We start from the raw sequence: 25,693 nt of genomic DNA on the forward strand, positions 1-25,693 counted from the left end.
CAGTTACAATTCCATTACAAGAATTTTACAAATAAAGAGACTAAAACTTAGATTTGAAATAACTTCCGTGAAATCCCTACCAAATTGGAGAATTGGCTTTAATCATTAGTTCATTACAAATATTTGATTCTTCCTCTAAACGTGCACCTCAGTAACTTACTAAATACCAAAACATGTGTCTATTACTTTACCATTATGCCAACTGACCACTGTGTGATATTAGCTGAGCAAGTCATTAGTGCTTCTGTGACTTAGTTTTCTTTTTATAAAGTATTGATAATTTTAAGTACATTCACTACATCACTGAATATTCAAAACGATTCCTTACGGTAGATATTTCATCTCTTCTACCACTTACTAATGGTTTTACTAGAGCAACTTTCTGCGTCTCATGTCCTCGTCTATTTCATGAGACAAATATTAATATACACTGCATAGAGTTGTTGTGGAGATTTAATCAGTTAATTCACCTACAGCTCTTGAGACTTAAACACACAGGAATTGTTTTCAGTCAGGTAATCATCTAATCTAATGGATGGGGGAGGGGAGCAGACATGAGTGACTTTACTCCTGAAACTAAAAAGAAGAACCATGTGGATCTATGAGGGCTCACTGTTCTTCTATATCTTCATTTTCTTTTTTAACTGCTTTGATGTAATTTTTAAAGAATAAAGGAAGACATGTTATATAGCAGAAAAGCAATGCTTTTTGGGTTATATAAACCTGAGCAAGAAGGCTGGCTTCACTATTTAACTGCTGTATGACCCTGAGTAAATTACTTCTTTTTTCTAGGACTCTTGTCCTTCTTATTTCCTTAATTGTAATACTATAAAACAACAAAGGAACATAAGATTTTCATTTTTAGGTACTGCCATGAAGATTAAATCAGATGATTTATGTTATAATAAAATATATATAATTGTTTCAGTCATATTTTCTACTGTATAGTTTTTATTTTTTTATTTTATTTTATTTATTTTTTTATTTTTTTATTTTAAAGATTTTATTTATTTATTCATGAGAGACACAGAGAGACAGAGAGGCAGAGAGAGAAGCAGGCTCCATGCAGGGAACGCGAGACTTGATCCCGGGACTCCGGGATCACACCCTGAGCCAAAGGCAGATGCTCAACTGCTGAGCCACCCAGGCATCCCTCTACTGTATAGTTTTTAGAGTAAGTAAGCTCTATAAAAAAATTTGATCTTGGGGTTTACACCCTCAGATTAAGCATTTTCCCCTCAAAAATAGCAACAAAACCAGATCTTCCAACCAACTTTCCTGGTAGTATTGCCATTGGAAAGGCATTTTTAAGCTGGTTTAAACATCCACATTTATGGAAATATCATTATGGATACATCTGATATTTTTAGTAGCATATTTCCCTCTCATGTCCCAAAGCCTCAGAAAGATGGCTTCTAATACAGTGTTTTAATTCATTTACACTTGTCAAAGAGAGAATATCTGGTTTTATTTCAAATTTGTGCCATCCCATTGCTGTTTGATACTTGACATCACAAGATATGATGCAGTTCTCCACATATTAAGCTCGATACAGTCCTAAATTTGCACTCCAAGCCCTCATTGACTTCAACAGGGCTTCAACTTGTAGAATGATTGCAGATCAAGTCATTCTGATATAATGTAATTTTTTTAAGTAGCTTTTTTCCATAAGTAGAAACATGCTGCGAATAGCAAACTACCTGCACAGCATACACACAGCAGTCAGTAATCCTGCTCCTTGTCAAAACATTTTCTGTTCATATGTGAGTGTTGACTGTGGTGAGAGACTTAAAAAGATTTTCAGGAAAATCACTGCAGCCACACTCTACTCCCTATTAGCATAATAAAATTTGAGGAGCTTCATTAAAATCTATTCTTATAGAACCACACCTTGCATGTTTTATTACAATAAATTAGCTATCAATTGGACTATTGGCCTTTTATGCATATAAATCATAGCATGTTTTCCTTTATTTTAAAATCAGCTTTTGTTTCTAAATGAAGATTTATTTTGCCAGTTGATCACAGTCTGAACATACACCATAAATCATGAAGAGCATAGTCTACAGATATATGTTTCAAGTTCAAGCAGCAAAGATCTGCTACTTATAATCCAGAAGACAATAAACATTTTTATCCAATCAACCAGAGTCTAAAGAAATTCAAAGAATGGAAAGTCTTTGAAATATACAGGCTTTTGGATATCAAATTACCTTTGAAACCCCCCACCCAGAAGTATCTCTAACAAAATCCATTTGAAATACTGCTTCAATATTCTAAAAAATCAATAATTTAAACCACAGGTTGAACATTTTTACTGCTTCCACGGCAGACTGTCATTTTTCGAAATGAAAATGCTAATGATACCGAAGGGGAAAGCACTAAGCAGTAGAGATGCATGAATGAAACCTTGGATTGGCTAGACCTGCTGGTTTGATCTCTTTCTCCCTCACTCATCTGTGACAAAATGTCTTTTAAAATCAACAACTTTCATTTCAGTGTTTCTAAAAAATGCACTTCTCTGTTGTACATTACATCCTTCTCTATAGGAAGTTAAGGAATGTGCTGTAGCAAGACATTTTATAGTAAATATGAATACAGAATGTAATATCAAGGAGGCTGTATTATTTCAGCATAATCCATAATGTTGGGACACCTTTAAAATATTGCACAGAACACTGGGGAGAGAATAATCCCCTAGTACCAAGGATTTTTCATATTCATACCACTGTACTAAAACACAAGTAGTGAAGGAAGCCATGGAGATCCAGAGCCCAGAGGAGTTCAATTCAGAAGAAACTTTTTCATTGCCTCTCCAATTATCTACAGTGTTTAAAATTTTAAAAGATAAAGGTGAGAGTTCAGGGTCACCTCCTTCTCTGTGGGGGTCCTGGATTTGAATCTGTTCTACCTGACATACAATCTTGCTAGTAAAGTGAGTAAGTATCAGAGTAAAATCATTTTTGTTCAAAAGCAGGTTCATTCATGGTATGTGAAACATTCTTACTGCAACATAGGCCAGGGAAATAAAGCCAACAAAACAATTAATTATCAATGAGTAGTCAAACATGATCCCAGAGCTGTGGACTTAGGAGGGAGAAAGTTTGTGCCACAGAATAAAGTGGTTAAGAAGAGGCCCATAGTAAATCTTTTAACAGATTTCTCATTTCTTTCCTCAAAAACTGCATCAGCTTAACCTGTAGCCAAATGATGGCAAAAGAACATTACTGGTCAGTTTTTATCATATGATAAGTCATATCACATTTCCATCTAGAAGAATAAAAATCCTAACATAAAACAGAAGAGAGAAATTCAGTGTTTGCTGAGTGCTGTGTGTGTGGCAGTGAACTATTATTGTAGGGGACATAAAAAAAAGGGGATTCAGAAATTGTTAAACCTCAGTTTGTCCATGCAGTGGGGATTACGACAGCTAACATAATGAGTTGCTAGGAGTGAAAGAGAAAATGTACATTATGTGGGTTTCAGAATGCCTGACATGTAATATGTACATAATAAATATCCAGTGCTAGTTTTTCAGAGGGAGATGAATCTTGTGTGCAAATGACTCTAAAGAAAAATAAAAATGTTCTAATTAAACATGTAGAACAGAAGGGAGCTAATACTTGGTTCGCCCACTCCATTGTACAAGGCTACACATATAGTGTGTTAGCAGCAGAGCTGCAATTTTTGTCTTCCTCCTATTAAAGGAGTAAGTTCTAGAACTCCAAAGGTTTGTGGGAGCCTTTGGAGTTTTAAGGGTAGTTTTAAGGGAAAGAGAAAGTTTTAAGGGAAGAGAAAGTCTCCAGGTAGGGTCACATCTAAACTGACCTGTGAGGGCAAATTAGGTGCCCGATAGGCCAGACATTGGGGAGGGCTCTTCAGACAGGAGCACACTGCATAAACAAGTGCTGAAGGAAGTCAGAATATGGCATCTTCACTGAACATGCAGGCTGCCCTCAAGCAGGTTTTTCTTGAGCAGTGAGCAGTCTACAACTACAACTCCATGTGTACAAGCATGGTCTGTAGACCAGATAATAACAAGAACATGTGTGGGCTGAGGAATTATATAAGGCTACAAGGGGACACTTATATTTTAAAACTCTTAGCCTTCTGTTATTAAACATTTTTGTGAAAAGGTATAGATGAAATGAAGGTTAAGAAAATATTGGGTTGCAATGACAGAGGGCTTTGTATGACATGTTAAGGAGTGTGAACTTTTGTCCTACAGGTAGACAGTGGAGAGACATGTTCAAATATACTTTAAGGAGATAAATTTGGCTGCAAATACGTACAATGATTTCTGTCAGTAGACAGTACGGAAATCAGACCTTTTAAGAAGTTCATGCAATGTTCTAAGTGAGGATAAGAGATCTTGAGTAATTAAAGTCAGTATGGGGATAGTAGATACATATTTATGTATTTTCTGGATTTGGTAACTGAGTCTATGAAAATGATCAATACCCTTGAGAAAGAAGGGGATGGAAAAAGAGTAAGAAAGAAAAGGAGAGGAAGAGGGAGAGTGAAGGGATAGAAGGAGGCAAGGAGTGGGGGACGAGGGAAGGGGAGAGATAGGCCGAGAGAGTCCACATGTGAACTCAAAAGTTTTAATAAATTCGCTTTTCTAAGCTACATCAAAATTATTTGTTCCATTGTTGATTTTATTATTATTGATTATGTTATTATTACATTAGCATTTGAGTCTGTGAAGTACTGTAAGACAGTTTGTTAACAATTTGTCATGACACCTCGGCTGAGTGGGAGGATGACACACATCATTATCATTATTATTAAGATTTTCTTTTACAGCTGGTATCATGATAAATGATTTACAGATAAACATAGCAATACTCAAGTTATTTATATCAAGTTAATTAATCATATTGATTTAACATCCTGTTCTGTTAACTTTTCCCCTTTAGATGTTAGTTTTGGATCTAATTTTAGAATAATTAAATTGAGTTCAAACTTCAGAACTCTACATTAGTGCTTATATCTCATCTGAGAAATTATTAACATTTTCAGTTCAATTTTAATAACTGCAGTTCCTCTATTAGGGTGACCTTTTCCTTCCAAATATTTGAAGTAATTATAGTTGGAGAATAAAAGTACCCATTGACAGTGTTCTTTTGATATTGAAAAGTTCTGCTCAGCGAATGGTGCAAAACACAAAAACCATGTTTTTCTCCTCCTATATTCACTTCCTTTGTGAATGGCGCAGCCATGAACAGCTGCCAAGTCAGAGATCTTGGAGTCATTCTTGCCTTCTCTTTCCCCATCCCTACCTACCTTCATGCAATCAAACATCAAGCTGCTATTTTACTCTCCTTTGTACATTTCAAACAGGTTTGCTTTCTCCAGCCCCAACCTCGAGACAACAGCATTTCTTCCCTAGTATACTGCATCTGCATGCACCATGATTAGGGCCCTGCCATGTTTGTTACCACGCTAAGCTCAGTGCCCGAGCACAGTGTCTGGAAATAGAGTAGTTTGGAAATACTTGTAGAAAGAATACATGGATCTTCTCCCACTCTTACGTGCTAGATGCCAAATATTTTATACACTACTATCAGAGAAACCTTTCTCATGTGCACACCCAAGCCTGTCTTGTCATTCTCAGCATAATGTCCACTTGTTATCCCATATGATCAAGTCTAAACTCTTCTCAAGGAATAAACAAGGCCCTTTATTATCTGGTTCTTTTCTGACTTTCTCTATTCTCATTACATCATCCTCCTAGTGAAGTTAAACTCCCACTTCTACTGAGCTTTGCACATGCGACTCAGTCACGTCATGTCCCTCTTCTTCTGACAGGCACTATTCAGGACTCCTCTTGGACTCAACTATTTTCCAGTGACATCCGTTGGTGGCTCCTCTGGATTTTTACAGCTCTCATCTCTTCCTCTCTATCATGTTTTACAAAGTATGTGAATTGGCTGCTGGTGCATCTTACCACAAGACTTTGAGTTCTCTGGGAGCAGGGACAGAGTCATAGTTTTATAAAGACATGACTCATAAAAATGAACAGAGAACTACAGGCTACAAAATACTATAAAAATACAGTGATAAGAGTACCAAGTATATGAGAATGTCCAATCACCATCTATATGAACTTGAATAAAGCTGTTACTTAAGACTAATTCTCCTCATCTGTCTATGAGAACTCTTAGACTAGAGCAAGAGATAAGGTAAATCTTTTTAAAGTCTCACAATCTGCGTGTTTGGATCCACAATGATAAAACCACCAAGTAGGGCAGCAGAGAACATCTGATTCAGACTCCTAGAGTAATAGTCCTTATCCTTGCATATCTAGAGCATACCAATTGTTTCTCTTAGGCTTTAATTCAATATGTATACTCAAAATTTAGCTTGGAACATATCCTTAAACTATAAATGACCAAACAGCAAGAGACTACTCTTTGAATATATGCCACCTTGCAACATTTTCTCTCAAAGGCCAGGCACCCAAATAAACTGGCTATTCTTCAGAGCATGTCTACTCCCCCATCCCCTAAAGTCAATTTTCAGACTTGCTCGTATGTCATGTCCTCAGTGGAAATGGGTCAGCCTATTTTGATTGACTACACTTTCTGGAATACAAGAGAAGAATGAAAAATGGCAGCTACTTTAACTATTAGTTCTACCCACTAGGTGTTATGGCGATATGCTATTAAGAACATTAAGGGAATTATTAGGCCTTTATACTTTTACTATTCTAGTTACCTCTTATAATAGGAGTCAATATTACAATGAGAAACAACTTCTCACTCATTCTGATGGCTATATTTAAAAAAGGCAATGTTGGTGAGTGTGTGAAGATACCTCATACACTGCTGGTGGAAAGTAAACTGGTGCAGTCACTTTGGAGAACGTTTGCCAGTTCATCAAAAAGTTAAACATCTAGTTACTAGATCACTCAGTAATTCTGCTTCTAGGTATATCTGAAAGGGAACTGGATACATATATCCACTCAAAAACTTATAAATGAATGTTCAAGAAAATACTACTTATCATGAGCAAAGAATAGGAAAAAAACACATGAACCAATGAATAAACGAATGTAGTTTGTCCACAAAAAAAAAAAAGAATGAAATTTTGATATATGATACAACATGGAAGATCTCTGAAAATATTGTGCTATGTAAAAGCAATCATATACAAAAGGGCACATATTGTATGATTGCATTTATTTTTTTTTATTTTTTTATTTTTTCTATGATTGCATTTATACAAAATGTCCAAAATAGGCAAATCCATGGAGATAGAATGTAAATTAGTGGTCTCCAGGGGCTAAGAGATATGGAGAATGGGGAGTGACTGCTAACAGGTATGGGTTTCTTTTAGGAGTGATGGAAATACTCTAAAATCAGTTAGATAATGGTGAAAGTTACATATTTTAAAAGACTAAATTTTCTCATATGTAAATTATAAAGGAAAACAAAAGAATTTTAGAATGAAGTTGATAGCTAAGGTTGCTAAACATTGTTATTTCTTTGCCTTGCCTTTTTTAAATTGTAGGGATAAAATTTTTTAAGGAATTGAAAAAGAAACTGCTATTACATAACACACATATACACATGTATGTTAGGTATATGTGTATATATAAATATAAATAAATCCATATGTGCCAATTTATAGTATTACAAGAAGTTCTTAACAGATGATTATATGATCTTACAACAAATAGAACATATTCTTTTTATAGCTGGATATTAATGGAAACTATTTAGATTTTGACTTAATAGAAAAAGACATCGAAACATATGTAAACATATGAAACATAAACATAAAGGTTGTGTTTTGTAAAAATTCTTCCTTAAAACTTTAATTACAATGATAGATCTACTTGACTTATTTTTATGAAAACTTTTATCACTTATAATAAATAAACTTTTTATATTATCTCTATGTGGAATAAAATGAAAAACTGAATAGATCAAAATATAGAACAGTTGAAGTTGCAACACTGACCTCCATCTGATTTTTCTCCCTCAGGAGATATATCTTTAAATAAGCAATTTCAATGTTTAGCCGTGTATTCCCTTTGGTAAATTCACTTTTCTTCTATCGTGCATAATTTCTTTATAAAGACTTCATAATCTAAGACTCCACACAGAATGAAGATGATTTTTCTTTGCTCGTGAAATAAAGAATACTTTAATTTTACATCTTTATTATATTTTTTATTTAATATTTTGAAGTATTTCTTTAAAACAGGTTAAAAAACACTTTTTTTCTAAAATAGTAAATATTTTCATTTATTATGCATATATCTCCAAGATTAATGCTAATTCAAAGCCACTTTAGAGAGCACATAGTATGTATTTCTCTCTTCTTATTTAAAAGCATAGTAGATACAGAACTTCGAATTCTCCATGGAAAACAGTGAGAAAATATATATATGTATCCATCTACCTTTTATTTGCTAAGAAAGCAAAAAAAATTTTTATCATAATTCCATTATGGCCATCTTATCTTTTAGATATCTAGCTTTGAAATATTTAAATTTTCTCTTGCTTTATTAACACAAAAGTACAAATCTAAGATTTATTGTGCACCTGTAACCTTTTGTTTCAACAACCTATATTCCATTCAAATCCTCAAAAATGTTGGAATCTGGGTAATAAATGGTAATAGAAGTGATAATTTATATCAGGTCCCTTATAAAGAGGTAACATGTATGTGTACCTAAATTCATTTATAAAGGGCTTGTATTCTTCAGTGGATTAGTTTAGCTCATTTACAGAGAGAATTTTCATGTATTTCAATTATAGACAACTTTTGAAACAGGAAGTTAAACTTCTTCACCTATGAAGAATAGCAATAGCAGCAAAACAAACCCCTGCAGCTTTTAGTTTTAAAGGCATTCAAATTTTGTAGGTAATTAATCATATCCATTCAGAAATGAAAAACATTTAATTAGATATTGAAATATTCTATTTTTACATTTTACTAAATTATAAGTAAAATGATAAAACAAATTTTCTCATTAAAATAAAATGTCTTGGGACACCTGGGTGGCTCAGTTGGCTAAGCATCTGACTCTTGATTTTGGCTTAGAACATGATCTTAGGGTCCTGAGATCAATCCCTCCCCCTCTGCCCCTCCCCATCCAGTGCTTGCTTGCCCTTTGACTCTCTCTCTCTCCCCCTAAAAAACTAATTAGTAATTAATTTAAAGTCTTATTTCTTTAAAGTATTATCCAAACGTATCTGTATTATATCTAATATTTTATGGCCCACAGTGATACATAAATTAAAAATTAAATAATGAGCTCAAAGTTCTTATTTCAAATGTCTTTTAATCAGTTACATTTGTCATCTTTTCATAAAAGAGGCAATTTTTCCCTTGGATGCAGGGTATTTTCATAATATTTTTGCACATGGTCAGCAAATAACATGTTAAAAAGAGGAACTTCAAAAACGCAATGGGTATATTAATATAATGTGATACAGTGTATCAGAGCTGATACGTGGCAAGCAAGCAGCATATTTTATATGTTGAAGCACATTTTAAGTCCTCCTTTACTCACGTAATTTAGGCTTCAGATGTATTTGTCAATTGCTCACTGCAGAATAGCTGCAGAACTGAAACAAAACCTTCAGTATAAAAATGACAACCCTTTTGTTTCCCCTAAATCCTTATTCTGTCATCCACTGGCAGTGAGCTTTCCAGTCATGTTCTCTGCCAGTCCTTACCAGTTTGCCAATTACACAAGCTGCTTCCCAGACATCAGACACAAATTCCACAAGACTGCTGTGCAAGCGTACCCTAATTAACCATCAGCTTAATTAGACAATTTACTGTGTAATTAGCAGGCAATTAGTCAACACCTCTCAGATCTTATTGACTGCTGTGACAGCCTTTCCGTCTCTCCACATTCCAATACACAACAGCGACCATGTTTCTAGCACTCTTCAACCCAGGACTACATGGCTTTGGATGGAGAAGAGGGTAATATTATATAACAAAGGAAAAAATCAATATGTAGCCTCTCCAATTATTGAACTATTTATAAACTTGTCTTCTATTTAATACTGGAAGTCCAATATTAAAGATGCTTTTAAATTCCTGCTCCAAAAATAGCTAGAAAGCCAACTTCTTAATATGTTTTACATCATATTTTAATGTAAAACACTTTCAGTTGCAGGTCAGGTACTATGAACTATGTTCCATGACTGGCTATGCCTATAATAATTTGAGCGAATTTTCTGTTATGTGTGGATCAGCCCTATTGATTGAATCCTATTAATGTGAATAGCAAGTATAGACACAAATCCCACATTGACGGAAGGTGTTCTAGGGTTGAGCAGCATTTTCTAGTTTCTTTCAGTCAACTATGAAGATGACTGGACACTGGGAATCACAACATGGTGTTTTAACATTTACATTAACACTTACTAATTTTATATGAATATTTTAAAAAACATTCTTCTCAGAGCCTATGTGTATGTCACATAACATCCATTGCTCTTTGTAGTGAAATTTCTGACCCCTATAAAATCCTTCCCATTTTCTGAAGATTTTATGGTTGGTAACTAAAGAGATCCCAACAGCTATAAGGAAGAACAATTCTTTACCTTTATCCTTTCAGAAATATTAAAGAAGATGAATTTTATTGAATGACTTAAAAGTCATAAAATCCCCTGTTAATGGAAAGGAACAGAAAGGAAGAACATGTGACCATCCCTTCATAGTTTAATGAGTTAGTTGTCATCAGCATTTCCTGATAGCTGATAAACTGCAATAAGTATAAACCACTTATTACAACAGAATTATTCCTGTATTATTTACATGTTTCCACCAGCAACAATGTTTTCTTTTTTCTCTTTGAAAATAAAGGTCTGAAGATTCCAGGCAAAGGGAACAGTTCATAAAAGTGAGAATGAGGTTGACTTATTGGAGCAACCTAGAAAAGGCCATTATGGCTCCAGGTTACTTGGTACAAGGTAAAGTAGAATGAGATGAAGCCTGAGAGATCGGCAGCAGCCAGATGATAAAGTGACTGTACAAGAATTCTGGATCTTATTTCAAGGGGTATGGGAAGCTGTTGGAATATTTTTAGCAAAGGAGGGGCATGATATGATTTATGTTGTAAGAGACCACCTAAGCCATGGTCGGGAGGTTGGAATGCAGGACCAGACAAGAGGGGAAATAGGGAGGCTCTTGTAGGAGGTTGATAGAGTATTCAGTGAGAAATGATGAGGGCTTGGATGTGGGTGGTACAGGTGAAGATGGTCCTTAAGTGAAAAGGCCAAAATTACACGATTTTATATGGTTTAATAAAAGATTACATAACTACTAACATTTTACCTTGGTATGCAGATTGTGGGAACAATAACTCTAACTTTTACTGATGTAGTGTTTTACATGTTACAAATCATTTTTATATCTTCTATTTTTTAAAAATTCAAACTGAGTATTGCTAGAATACTCTAAGAAAGGGAAAGCAGGTATTGTCTTGTGTTATTAGTGAGCATGCTGAGGTTTAGAGAAGTTAAGTAATTTATTGACATTCACATTACTTAGGAAAGAATGACCCTCGACATTTTCTTCCAAATAAAGGGAAACAGTTGTAATATTTGAATAATAACTACTGTGATTTACTGTGAAAACCATGACTGAAAATTTAGGGTAAAATAACCCCTCTAGCCTTCTGCATGCAATATCATTTTTCTCTTTCAATACATACTTTTCTTTGTATAAATTCACTTTACCTTTGGTGCCATACCATGTCTTCTCATATTGATCCAGAGAGGATTTCAAGATACAATGCAATGTTTGTTTATTCACCCACTGAAAAAACCACACACCGAGTGGCTGCTCACCTTATGCGTGGCTATGGCAGAAAATCCAAGGAGCCTTGCGGGAACCTCACAGTACTACCACTACAGACAATGACTGAGCAAGGGTCCCAGCTCTCCTGCTCTGAAATTCTTCAGCTGCATTGTACTACATTCCCAGGCCTCAGCTAATGACTGAACAGGACAGAGAGACTAAGGTGAGCTCATTCCTGAGACCTGAGGACTTTTTAAAGATTTCACTGAAACTTACTTAGATGCAAGCCACTCTAGGATGCTTCCACTCAAGCTCTCTTCCTCTATCCTTCACCTGGGGCCAGACTTCTATTGTTGTCTCATGACTCTCCCATCTTTCTCCACCTTCCTCTATATTTTCTTTCCCAGGTATTTCACCTAATAAAATTCTTGCACGTCTAATCCCATCTTGGCAGTCTGTGAGTGGAAGACCTGAACTAAAACAATTCTGATGTCACGTTAAATGTAACTTCAGGGATCAATTAGATGATCCACAAAATATAGGAAAAAAAAACTCAGTATGAGAAATTTTATAAAATTTAAGAAATTTTTATAATGTGCTGTCATGTAATTAATGTCAATAATTAAAGTTTGATAGATGCTAGTAATATAACAGAGTATCAAAATGTAGATTTTGGCTGATATCTTGAGAGGAATTGAAATAAATTACCAAAATAAATGCTCCTCTTGAAGAAGTGTCCAAGTACAAGAAAAATATCTGCTTAAGGAATTCTTATACCATTCTCCCTCAATAAGGGTATACAAGTTGGGGATGCTGGAGAGATTAAGATGATTTCTTTGGATCATACTATGTGTTCTGAGTCTCATTGCTGTCCCCAAGCCCCAAGAGATTCTGAGAATACTCAACATGTGTTCCCTGCGATTTATTTTTCCTTTTGGAGGGGGAGAGTAAAGTGTACAGCACTGTTTGATAGGTTTACATGGTAAAGCATGGGTTGTCTGCTGCTGAAAAATGAATTAAAAGAGATGGAACTATACTTCGACAAGTCTGCATTCCTAAGATTTGTCAGGGCAAAGGAAATGAAAAATTTTCCTGTGGACCAGTTAAGGGACCCATATAAAATAAGGTAGTGTGAGGTCACTCTAAGGTCTAGTCAGTAGGGATCTTTGCAAAGGTAAAGAGGTCTCAGCAGAAAAAAAAAAAAAAAAGTAATTAACTCAAGGGCTAGGATTTGTGTAGGGAGTAAGTTATAACCAAAGATTCAAAAGAGCCATAGCAGAGAGTACCCTAATGATGGGAGGAATTTTTGAAGAACACATGACAGCACCCCAAAAAAAGAGCCTAAAAATACATCTCCTAAATAAGGATATAATAGCTGTACAAAACTATTTTTATCCAAAAAAGTGAAGTTGTTCATGAAATAGTGATATTTACTGATTTAATATTCACAATATTGCTAAACAATGCACTACATTCCAAGACACATCTGTCTTACAGATTAGACAGTCGGTCAACATGTACTTTCTCCAGTTCCTTCATTTGCAAAGCCTGAAGGTCAAAGGACTTGCCTTCCAAGGGCTTACATTCAAGAAGGAAATAAAGAAACAAACACATAAATAATTCATTCTATCTTATGTAAATTGAGTAAAATTTTATAAAAACTCAGAGACTGAGAAGAAGGTAACCATCGGTTAACAGCCACAGAGGACCAGAATCACATAGCCAGTGGCCTTTTAATATTTGAGTAGGAGAAGAAATCATCTTAAGGAGGAAAAAATGGTAAAATTAAGGCCATAGATGACACAAAACATAGTAAGCCTAGTGATTAGACTGGTTTAATAAGAAAAGAAGACTGGGGATCCCTGGGTGGCGCAGCGGTTTGGCGCCTGCCTTTGGCCCAGGGCGCGATCCTGGAGATCCGGGATCGAATCCCACATCAGGCTCCCTGTGCATGGAGCCTGCTTCTCTCTCTGCCTCTCTCTCTCTCTCTCGCTCTCTCTCTGTGACTATCATAAATGAATAAAAAATTAAAAAAAATAAGAAAAGAAGACTGCATGAGAAGAAGTAGTTGTTGTTAATGATGATGATGATGGTGATGGGAGTTACATTATGACTAGTAGCAAATTCCAAGTTGAATTAAATAATCTCTCTGCTTAAAACTCTTCAGGTTCCCTGTTGTCTATACAATCACATTTAAATTCCTAGCCTAACAGGCCTTTCCCATAATCTCTCCAGCTACTTATACCACCTTATGATACATATGCTGAATATTACTTAAGATTTAACTGCTGAATCTTAAATATGCATGGCACTCTCATGACCATGAATGTCCATGTGCTATCCTTCCTGCCTAGAATAAAAATGAAGCTCAAATGTGAAATCATTTTAAAAATTGGAGGAAAATACTGCCTATTAAATAACATTTTTAGTCTAAGAATCTCTGTTGCCTTATGTCCACATTCTGTTTTTTGGTGCATACTCTAAGTTTCCTAGAGTGAAGATGATTTACACACACACACACACACACACACACACACAGATACACTCTATATGAATGATCGCTGCCTAACAAATGTTTGTTGGGTAAATGAGATAAAAAATGAGGGCATATAAAGTACATTAGCAACAGCTCTCAGGATACATCTAGTCTAGGCCATATACCTAAAATGACACTTTACTTGGTGATAGTTATAGATAAATTTTAACTTTGAGGGTGAGTTGGCAGAAGAGGAATGATAAACTGTTCCAAGTATGTGGGATACCATGGAAAAACTTACAAATGGGTAAACAGAGCAGGATAAAAAGAGCAGTGTTGTGAAGTAAAACAAGCAGATGGAGAAGTCTAGTAAGTAAAGGTAACTGGCATATGAAAAGGAATTTTGGCTGAATATTTCTCTAAAAAAGCAGTCACTTCCTTAAGCCTCTAATGACACCTCATTTCTGAAACAGTGGCAATTGAATAGGAAGCCGATTGCAAGTCACAGAAGAAGCAGCAGCACAGGGAACCGCAATTTAAAACTGAGTAAGTCTTACAACAAAACAGCCGATGTAGGTATGTCTTTAATAAAAACTTGACTGTGAGGTATGCCTGGGCAGCTCAGTGGTTGGACGTCTGCCATGATCCTGGGGTCATGGAATGGAGTCCCACATCAGGCTTTCCACAGGGAGCCTGCTTCTCCCTCTGCCTATGTCTCTGCCTCTCTCTCTGTGTCTCTCATGAATAAATAAATAAAATTTAAAAAACCCCAACTTGGCTGTGAGGTAATCACTGGGTTTTGTATTTAAAGTATTTTAATGAAGGATAAAGAATATCCCTATGTAGTAATGACTAGAATCTTGTTAAAATATCAATAAAGAAAATACAAAGGCAAGGAGTGTATTATGGGATTCAAGCCATGTTAATTTCAACCAAGGCTGTATCATCTAAACATAGCCAGAATATGGATATTTTTGACTACACTAAAAATCTGAAAAAGAATTATGTGAGATAGGATAAGAGTCAAATCAGCTTTTCAACCAGCAGGACTTTATGAAAATTTCCACTAGCAATAATTACAAGGATTTTCCATTAACCTTGACATGGGTTACTTTTAAAAAAACAAAACAAAACAAATAAAACCCCCAAAGTTGAAAAGTATTTTGCAATACAGGTTAGGTTCCTCTATCTGCTAACCCAAATCAAACTTGTGCACGTCAATTTATATTATTAAAAAGTCTATTTGAGTCTCACATTGTCCACTCTACCAAAATGATTAACTAATTAACAAGTGTGAAATCACAGCCTGAAATGGAAAAGAGGTGAAGACGTAATTATATTGGAAAATTGACTGGTCTGCTTCATAGTCAACTAGCCCAATTGTAAAATAAAAGGTAAAAAACATTGGGAGCAATTTAAATAACTTTAATATTATACCTGGTTAAAAATATTACTTTGGCTACAATTAAAGGATTTATAGTTAATATTAGAAGTGTGTGCATTAACCTGTGTTTGGAAACATCATTATCTATATTTTCTATTAAACAAAGTCTGGCATATGCCATGGCTGAAAACAATGATTAGTTTAGAACTTTGGGGAAAGGCGAAATGTATTTTTATTACATTCTGACTTGCAAGATTTAGTTTCAATATCAGAAGCATACATACAAATGGGCATGCAGGGATACACATGTTCTTTTGTTGTTGATGCGATCAGGGTTGTTTCATAGAAAAGCTTGCTACATTGCCTTAAAGTGAATGAGCATTTGGATGAAATCTCCCATAGGATTATTACATGTGAACTGTAGCCTTTTAATAAACCCATTCTTTATAATTTGAGGATGAGTCAATTTTAATAATTTCAATACAATAAATCTAAGTAACAATTAAAGAACTTAACCAGGTGAAAATCAAACTATTAGTACATGGAGATCACTTATGGTTTTAGAATGTTAAGAGTCTCCCAGATGAGAAGTTTACATTGAATTTCTTTAAATAATTATAACTCCTTTGTTAATGCATAAGTATATACCATGAGAACAATACTGCATGATAAGTAGAAATTAATTATGCACCAAATTTGAAGCTAGAACTGTAACAGGGAAAATAATGCACTGGACAGTTGTTCATTTATTGTTTCATAGACTTTCATCATAATGTAATGTAGAAACTCAATAACAATAAATCAGTTTGACTTAATGTTAAAAAGATTCAGATCTTTATTTCTAATAAGGCCTTTTGAAATGAGTTACAAGAGTAAAGTGTAGCCTTTTGTATTATAATCTAAAGAGAATTACCCAAGCTCTAAAATATTATTACATAACATATTTGTGAAATTTTTCTTAGCAGCTCCAAATATTATTTTTAGCATTTATAGTCCTGACAACGTTATTCCTGAATTCTTGTCTGGTTGATAGGTGCTAGCAATTTGTGCAAATGTAGGCAACTTCCTCTCAATTAAGATAATGTGGATCGAAACAAGTTTCTTGAAATCCACATGGGAGAACAGACAACCTACATGGTAAAAAGTCTGCAAACCTTATTATAGAAAGGAAAACAGGACTATTTAGAAAGGAAAAAGAAAAGGCTTGTTGATAGGACATGAGAGCTGTCTCCAAGTAACTGAAGAGCTGTCATGTGGAATTGTGGTTCAAATTAGAATCCTATAATTATTCATTCATCTAACAAGTATGTATTGCACCTTTCCTATCTGCCAGACATAGTTCTTGGCACTGGGCATACAGTAGAGAGCAAGAAAGACAACATTTCTCTTCTTATAAATCTTACTTCAAATGGCCAAGACAAAAAAAATAAACAAATAAACAAGTATGCGATCCAGAGAATGGTGATTTCATATGGTGGTAAGTGCACTGAAGAAAAACAAAATGGAAAAACAACCAGGGAAATGTGGCACGGGAAGACATAGTTTTGAGTGGTCAGCAAAGACTTCTCTGATAAGTAATTTCTGATCTGAGGACTGAAAGAGAAACAAGAACTATATGTATAAAGATCTGAGGGCAGAGCATTCCAGGCAGAGCAAACACTAGCAAAATGGGCTAAGAGAGGGAGGACCCTTGTCACGTTGGAGGAATAGAAAGAGGGCCAGTGTGGCTACAGAAAATTGGCACAGAAGATTGGCTTTTGACAATGGATTGACAGTGGATTCCCAGAAGGTTTTGCTATCTTTTTTTCAAGTTTTTATTAAATTCTAGTTAGTTAACATACAGTGTAATATTGGTTTCAGATATAGAATTTAGTGATTCATCACTCCCAGAAGGTTTTAAATCAAAAGTCTCTCTCCATGACATTATACATAAAAGCAAAGTAGAAATAAAATCATACGTGCTACTCTGTTTGAGGTAGAGGATAGAAGGCCCTTCAGTACACCTGCTCACGTGAACTCCAGGTCCCTGCCAAACACTGATGGAATTAAACTGCCTTCAATTAAGACTTAAAATAATAAGATTCAGAGAGGAAAAATTAGAAAATATAATATAGAGAAAAGTATCTGAATCTGTATCAAATAGACATTGGCTCATCCTGGTGTGGTGGATGTAGGCCTGTGAATGGGAGGAGGAGTTTCCATGCTCCCAAATCCTGGTCTGACCCTGTGACTTGCTCTAACCTACAGAATAAGGGTGGAAATTATATCATGCAACTTCTGAGCCTCAGACACAATTTCCACTCTTGCATTTTTAGAATATAGCCACTTTATGAACAAGTTCAGTGCAGTCTCTTTGAAGATGAGACCATATGGAGACCCAGGCCCAGTTATGCCAGCTGAGGTCCCAAGCATGTGAATAAAGCCATCAAGAACCAGCAGCCACCCAGTCTTTTAACTAACTGCAAACGCATGAGTGAGAACAACTAACGTCATATGCGGCAAAGTCAAGCCTACTCAGCTGCGCCCTGACCAGACTGCCAAACCGTAGAACCAAGAGCAGATTACTTGTTGTTTTAAGCTATTAAATTGTGCTTTGATATGCAGCAATAGATAAGTAATTCAGAAATTGCTTATGTTTGCTAGCATAACAGAATCTAAAACATGTGGCATTGGCTTTCGAAATGAGAGGGGGGCAGAGACCTCTCTTGGAAAATCAAGAGTAGGCTGTTAGTTAAGGCTGGAAAAATGGTGAACAAACTGTTAGTGGAGGCTTGAAATGCAGTGTGAAAATTGTTATTGGAGACTGAGAAAAGGGTGGCCTGTATTATGGAGTGACAGCACAATTGGCAAGAATATCGCTGGTGATAATTCAGAAGATAGAAAATGTACATAATGCATGTGTGGATCTGACTAATGAAATCTCTAGACAAAACACTGAAAGTGTCAGTTGGATGTTTCTACTCAAGAATAATAAGGTACTGTAAGAGAGAAAATAGCTATAGAATGATATATTTAATTTACTAAGCAAACCTAGAGCAAAGCAAAAGGGCCCAGGACTTGCTTGCTATGTTAGAAAATAAAACTATTCTTAGTATTTTTTCTACCCTGGGAGGAAAAGATTTTCAAAGTAAGAAATGATCTTAGGATAAAGATCATATCAAGAGCGTTGCTTTGTGATCCTTTGTTAAGATTTTAGAAAGATTTAAGGCAGGTCCTAGTAGATTCTCTCAGGTAGACAATATTGATTCTAAGAATCTTAAGGACATTGTGCTACAGCAGGAAGACATATCCAAAATGGAGAAAAATCTGTCTCAAAAAGAGACATTATGAATGTGGCTTAGGGCATGTAGTCAGTCCTTAGTAGATTAAAAAAGTTTTAAATAAAGTTTTCTGATGACAGCACTAAGAATTAGGACTAAAAGGGGCAACAGAAAGAGAATAGGGGTTCTTAACTTTCTATGGCAAGAAACAGGTAAAAAAAAGTTATTCAACTGCCAAGAATGGCCATCACTGGCCATTTCTAAACGAAACAAAACACAACTCAGAGAATAGAATAAGATCCCGGAGGGCAGAGCCAACAGCAGATAGGACGATGGGTTAGGGAATCATTATCAGGGAGCAGAATGGGGTCCTACTCAAAGAACACCCCCTATCCTTAGAGCAAGGGACTCTGACAACATGTGACCAACTGGATATTAAAACTGCTGTGGACAGTGATTTCTAAATCCCTTCCTTTTCTCCTATTTCTGAATGAGAATATCTATCTACTGTGGTTCTCTGGACTGTATAATTATATTTTGGGTGGATAGAGGATAGTAAACTTGTCTTTCTAGTTCACAGTATCCTGAATAAACCAAGTTGAATCTAACCAAGGCCGTTTCCATTTGAACTTAATATAGATCACAAGATCATAAACTTTGAGCCTAATGCAATCAACGGATGACATTTTTGGTACCTTGGAAAGGGGTGGATGCCTTTTGCCTGTGAGAGGATATGAATTACTGGGACCAGAGGGTGAATTAGTTGTTTGCAACAATGGCTTGTCATCACCCTTCCATACTATATGCATGTCCACCTGTGATATGATTTTGCGGTTTTTCCCATAAATAAGCAGATAGTATTTACCTACGTCTGCAATATAACATGTGTAGTGTATCTTGTAATTTGCTCTAACCAAGAGTATGGTGGAAATGACAGTGTGTGACTTTTCAGTCTTTATCTCCGCAGGCTTTGCAGCTTCCACGCTTGCCCTCTTGGAGCACTGCTACCTTGTGAACAAGCCCAGCCTAGCTTCCTTGATGAGACACCACGAGGCAAGTGAGATAATAAAGAGATGGAAAGAAGGAATTAGCCCGCTTAGCAACGACAGCAACTCCAGTTGAGAGTCCGTATGTATGAACGAGGCCATCTTGCCAGTTCCCAGGCATCCAAGTTACTGAAAATGCATGAATGAGCCCAAGAGACACCATGTAAAGCAGAACTGCCCACATGAACTCAGCCAAATTGCCAATGTATAAGATTGTGAACAAATAAATAATCATTGTTCTAAGTTCTGGGCAATTGGTTTAACTTCCTCACTCTACTATTTTTCATGAAAAAAAAAAAAAAACTTAAAAAATACTATCTAATAGAGATATTATGATGATTCAAAGAAAAACTTCTGAAAAACATTTGGGCATGTCCTTATTTTATAAGCACTCCATAAATGATAGTTAATTATGTGTATAATAATGAAAATTCCAACAACAATGTATAATATCAAACAACTTGTGCAAGATAGTGATTTAGAAGCAGCTTTGGACAGAGACTGGAGTCTCTCAGGTCAAAGTTAGTTTTCCTAGACGTCACTTATTCTCCACACTTGCTAGCCTTTCTGTAGGGTATTTATTTACTTGGAACAACAACAACAACAACACCGTATTTAAAAATTAACAATTCATTTATGCTCATAAGTTAGACTAATTTATTCCATGGTATCTCTGAGGGCAGAATTATAAAAAATAGATGGAACTTATGAGAAAGGCCAATTTGGGGTCAGTAAAAGAAGATATTCTAGGGATGCCTGGGTGGTTCAGCAGTTGAGCATCTGCCTTTGGCTCAGGTCATGATCCCAGGGTCCTGGGATCAAGTCCCCCATCGGGCTCCTGGCAGGGAGTCTGCTTCTCTCTCTGCCTGTGTCTCTGCTTCTATGTCTCATGAATAAATAAGTAAATAAACATCTTAAAAAAAAAAGATATTCCTAAGATGAGGTTTCCCATAGTTATGACAGGCTGCATTGCCATAAAGATCTAGCATATCGGGATCCCTGGGTGGCGCAGCAGTTTGGCTCCTGCCTTTGGCCCAGGGCTTGATCCTGGAGATCCGGGATCGAATCCCACATCGGGCTCCCGGTGCATGGAGCCTGCTTCTCCCTCTGCCTATGTCTCTGCCTCTCTCTCTTTCTCTCTCTGTGACTATCATAAATAAATAAAAATTAAAAAAAAAAAAAAAAAGATCTAGCATATCCCTTGTTGCTAAAAGCACTCAAAAACAAGTTACATTTATTCTGTCATAGCTATTGACACATGAGCTTTCAGAGTTGGTCAGATGATTTTTATCTCCCTTCCTAAAATTGTGCAATCCCTATTCCGTTTTCTCAAAAATTCCCTATATTTTAAAAACTCTTAAGTCTTGAAACGCTACCCAGACATTTAAAACTTCACTGACATTTTCATTTTCAGACATGTATAGATGCACTACAGAAAGCAACATGGGATATGAAAATTTTAAATTGGCCTTTTCTCCCTTGATTGAGATCAATACTTGAATAGTCAATTTTTTATGTGTTAACTGTCTGTTCATATGACTGAAAAAAAAAGAAACTCAATATGCTTTTGCCAAAAATCTATTTATTCATTTATTGATTCATTTATCCAACGAATATTTATGAAACATTTATCAAACTCTTCTTGTACACTAAGCATTATGTGGTATAGGTTATATTTTATGGAAAAAGCCACTATCGATATTTGGTTCCAAATTAAAAAATGGAAGAACCTTAAATACTTCTCAGTTTCAAGTTTTGGCATTTTATGTTGAAAAACTCACTATATGTGTACCTATTTATCTAATCATCTGATACTTATTAAAACAAAATATATGCATTCAAGATATTTTCTCACTAAAAATCTATCACAGGTTTATCCTAATATCTATATTAGATAGTTTCTAAATGAAGTGAATTTTTGCTTAGGTTTGAATTTGATTTGGAATAATAAACACTTCTGAGTTTATCTATGCAGTGATAAAGATTATGCAACCCGCAGTTACAGATTACATATTTGCAGCATATAAAATGTAGAGGCTTGAGAAAACAAAATTTATGACATAATTAACAAAAATAAAATATTTTTATCTATTTCCTATCAGTATAATATGGACACAGGTCATGAGTTTCTTTTATGTGAAGTCTAAATGATTTTAATATTAAACAGAGCATTTCTCTGGTTTGTCATGATAGTTTAGCTTTAATTAAGCTTTACATTTATTTCTCTCCCACCTTTTTAAATTTAAACATGAATGCAATATATATTTATATATAAAATTTATAATTATATTTTAAATATCATTTTATGATGATATTTTACATATCATCTTTATAAGACATAAACAGAATCTCAAGAAAGGCAATCTACGTATTTTGGGACATTCCAGGGAAGACTGATTTGGGAAGGAAGAACATTGTTAATAAAAGCCATCTTTGATGTTATTTAACACAAAAGTAAACACAGATCTTTTTATATTTGACATTAAAAATCTGATCATTTGCCTCCCTAAAGAAAGCACGTACAGCTTTTATACAGACTGCACAGTAAAGAATAATAATATTTCTGTTTACTGAGATATCAACTGGCATTTCACTGTAAGTCAATGGTCTATCTTTGCTACAGCGTATTAGACCTCAATCTGGCATCTACAAATGTCAAGAGTATAAAAAAAGTATAGGATGAAAATCAAAAGCATGTTCCGAACTCCCAAAAAAATAAAAAAAGGGAAACAAAGTTCACCTAAACATATTTGCTGCAGAAATCAGTGCAATATTCAGCTGTCAATCTAGAAAAACAACGAGGGAGCCACCCTGTCAGTAGGACAGGATAATAAAATTTCCAGCAGATGTTCAGGCAGGGCTCTAATTTTTACTGAACTCCCTTGGTAAGCATTTAATTTCTTTATCATATGCAGGCTCGGCAAATTGTACTTCATCAAAACTGTATTGTGAAATATTAATATTTCATATGATAACAAAACTCCATAGAATAACCTTTGTCATATTGAGAGCATCCAAATTTAAAATGTCAAGATTCTGAATTTTAATACATTTTAAGTAGATTCTTGAATTGGCATAATAAATTATAATAAGGCTAATCTAAATTGGTATGCTATAATGTCACACAAATGTATAGTACATATAATATTTTAATAGGTACCTTTAGTAAGAGGCTGTGGGGTAAACATGTTTATATCTACTGAGTTGGATGCTAAAACATTTCATCAGTAAGAAAGCACAGACGCTCATAAGACAATTTCACATTCACAACAGGTTTAATCACTAATTAGGGACAATATAAGAAAACAAAACAAAACAAAGACCTTAAATTTCAATGCAGCAATCGGACTACCTCGCAAAACCATGTATGGGAAACAATTGTTGTTGAAAATGGCATTATATAAGCCCAACGTGGCATCATTATTTATGTCATTATAATCTGCAAAAATACATTTAAAATAGTCTTTGTACAAATTTTGTGTTGTATTCACCTTCAAAGTAAGTAACCGAGAGCTTCCTAAAACCCCCAACATTATGTTTTATATGCCAAATTTAATTTGCATTTGTTCCTTACTCTCCCTTTGAACCAGCATCACAGACTCGTGAATTGATAGATTAAATTCAAATTGGAGGTTTAGAAGGAAGTTAGCTTCCACATTTATTTCTGCTGGTGATCCTAATAAAGGCAACTGCTCCTAGGTTACTGAAAGAGACAGCATCACAAATCAATGCATGTCACCAACAGAGTAAAGACAGATGTCTCTGATTAATCAGAATTCAATTTTTTGCAAGCAAACAGGAAATTCAAAGCAAACACTTTTTTTCCTACAGTTTTTCGCTTATACCTGATCAGCCACCTATTTCAGTTTGCATATAAAATTTTTAAAACGGTGTAACTAATGTAGTCATTAAATGGTATCAGAGACTCAGTTTTTCTCAACAGATTAAACATTTGATTACAGCTTGCGAGTTATTCTTAAAGGAGGAATTGAAACAAAGACAAATATACTATCAATGTTCTACAAAGCTGTAAACAATTAATGGTATTCTAAAGCTGAATCTAGTAAATTATTTATTTTTACACTTTGTTTAACCAAAGTATTTCTAAATATTCAGCCAATTTATTTGAAAAAGCACCTCCTTTTAGCTACTTAAATATAAAAACATTTATGATGCTTTTCATGCTCTAGTTTTTCTAACTTTTGAGAATTCTCTAGATTTTATCACACTTACACATAGCATCTTGTAAAGCTGTCAGAATAAGACAGCTGTAATGCTTTAGTCATACTAATGCCAGCTATTGATCCTAGTAAGAGGAGAAAGAAGGAGAGAATGTGCTTAATGGGGCATATTTGTTCTCTATTATTTTCTTTGCCTACGGATAAAGCTGATTTAAATAATGATACACTTTTCTCAGTCACTAGATTCACACATTCTTATACATTAATTATTACTAACTACCAGTTACTAACTAAATACATCAATAGATTTAGCATTTAAAATTTTATCAATAAAGGGTCTATGAATGTTAAATTCTGCTGTGCTTTTCTAATTCAAAGCCATATAAGGATGCAACCTTCTATTGTATAATTCATTCTACTTTAAAAACATGAATTTATATGCTTTGTGTAGTTTAAAGAATTAATTCCAACCATAATATGTCCTTTATTTTCTACGAAGTATGGCCATTTATGAAATAAGTACAAAGTCATGATGCCAAATTAAACTCAGGTATATATATTTTTAAAAAAAGTTTCTGTATATAAAAATTCAAGACAAATCTTATCACCAGAACAAATGAGGTACACTGAGTGATTCTTTTTGACATGAACTGGGTCCCAGGATTATGTACAAACCAAATCCATAATCTAACTTTGAATTCAGGCATAAGTCCTTGTTCACACATATCCAGAAATCACAAAAATAATTAATGTCAAAATAAAGATTCATGAGTTTGTGATTATTAAATGAAATAATCACTTTAATAATATGTATATTTTTGATGCTTCCTAGACAAAACAAAATGAGAAATGCATGCCCTTCCATGGGACAGAAAGAGTGGAAAAGAATAAAAACCAACTTGTAATGATAAGTCTTATCCGGTAGTTGAATAACTTATTTTTTGGTCAGGAAAATCTTGCCAGTATAATATTTACACTCTAATTAAAATGCATGATAGAGATTTAAACATGACTTCAAAAATATCTTCTTACCTTATCAAGAGAGAAAGTTTTGGTCAGGGCAAAACCCCATCCAGCTTCAAAAGCTCTTCGAATCATTGATGCACTGGTAGCTGGAGTTGCACTCGCAAGACCAAAAGGATTTAGAAACTTCAGTCCAGCCATCTCCACGCTGATGTCCACCAGATCGATGGGAGTGTAAAAGAGGGGCAGCTCAGGCTTGGCACAAACTGAAGCTCCATATTGCGACTGCAAAAAATAGTCAATAATCATCATATCTGATTTTTCCATATAATCTTTTACAAAAATTACTATAACACAGAATTTGAATTAATATAGATCACACTGGTCTGTTTTTGATGAGGAAAATTGTCATTCATACAATACCATCTTTTTCTAATTTAAAAGGCATTATAGAGACTATTAACAGAAATAAAAATTAATTAAATAAACAAACAAAATTATTTAAAACATACAGAGATTCAAACACAAAAGGCAATAATTTCAGAATTTAGCTCCCTGGTCCCATAAACCAGACTTTTTGCACTTAAATTGTGGAAATGTACTTAGTC

General features: G+C 34.8%; 1 protein-coding gene across 4 annotated transcripts in view; it reads right to left on the bottom strand.

Moving 5' to 3' along the window:
- DPYD (dihydropyrimidine dehydrogenase) overlaps window positions 1-25,693 on the bottom strand; it is a 790,677-nt gene that overhangs the window by 358,715 nt on the left and 406,269 nt on the right. For all 4 annotated transcript variants that reach the window (XM_072834642.1, XM_072834646.1, XM_072834643.1 and 1 more), the window contains one exon: window positions 25,155-25,370. In XM_072834642.1, coding sequence (XP_072690743.1) covers window positions 25,155-25,370 — 216 coding nt within the window. The remainder of the gene's footprint in view (window positions 1-25,154; window positions 25,371-25,693) is intronic.

Source organism: Canis lupus, chromosome 8 (genome assembly GCF_048164855.1).
Source record: "Canis lupus baileyi chromosome 8, mCanLup2.hap1, whole genome shotgun sequence".
Classification (NCBI taxonomy): domain Eukaryota; kingdom Metazoa; phylum Chordata; class Mammalia; order Carnivora; family Canidae; genus Canis; species Canis lupus.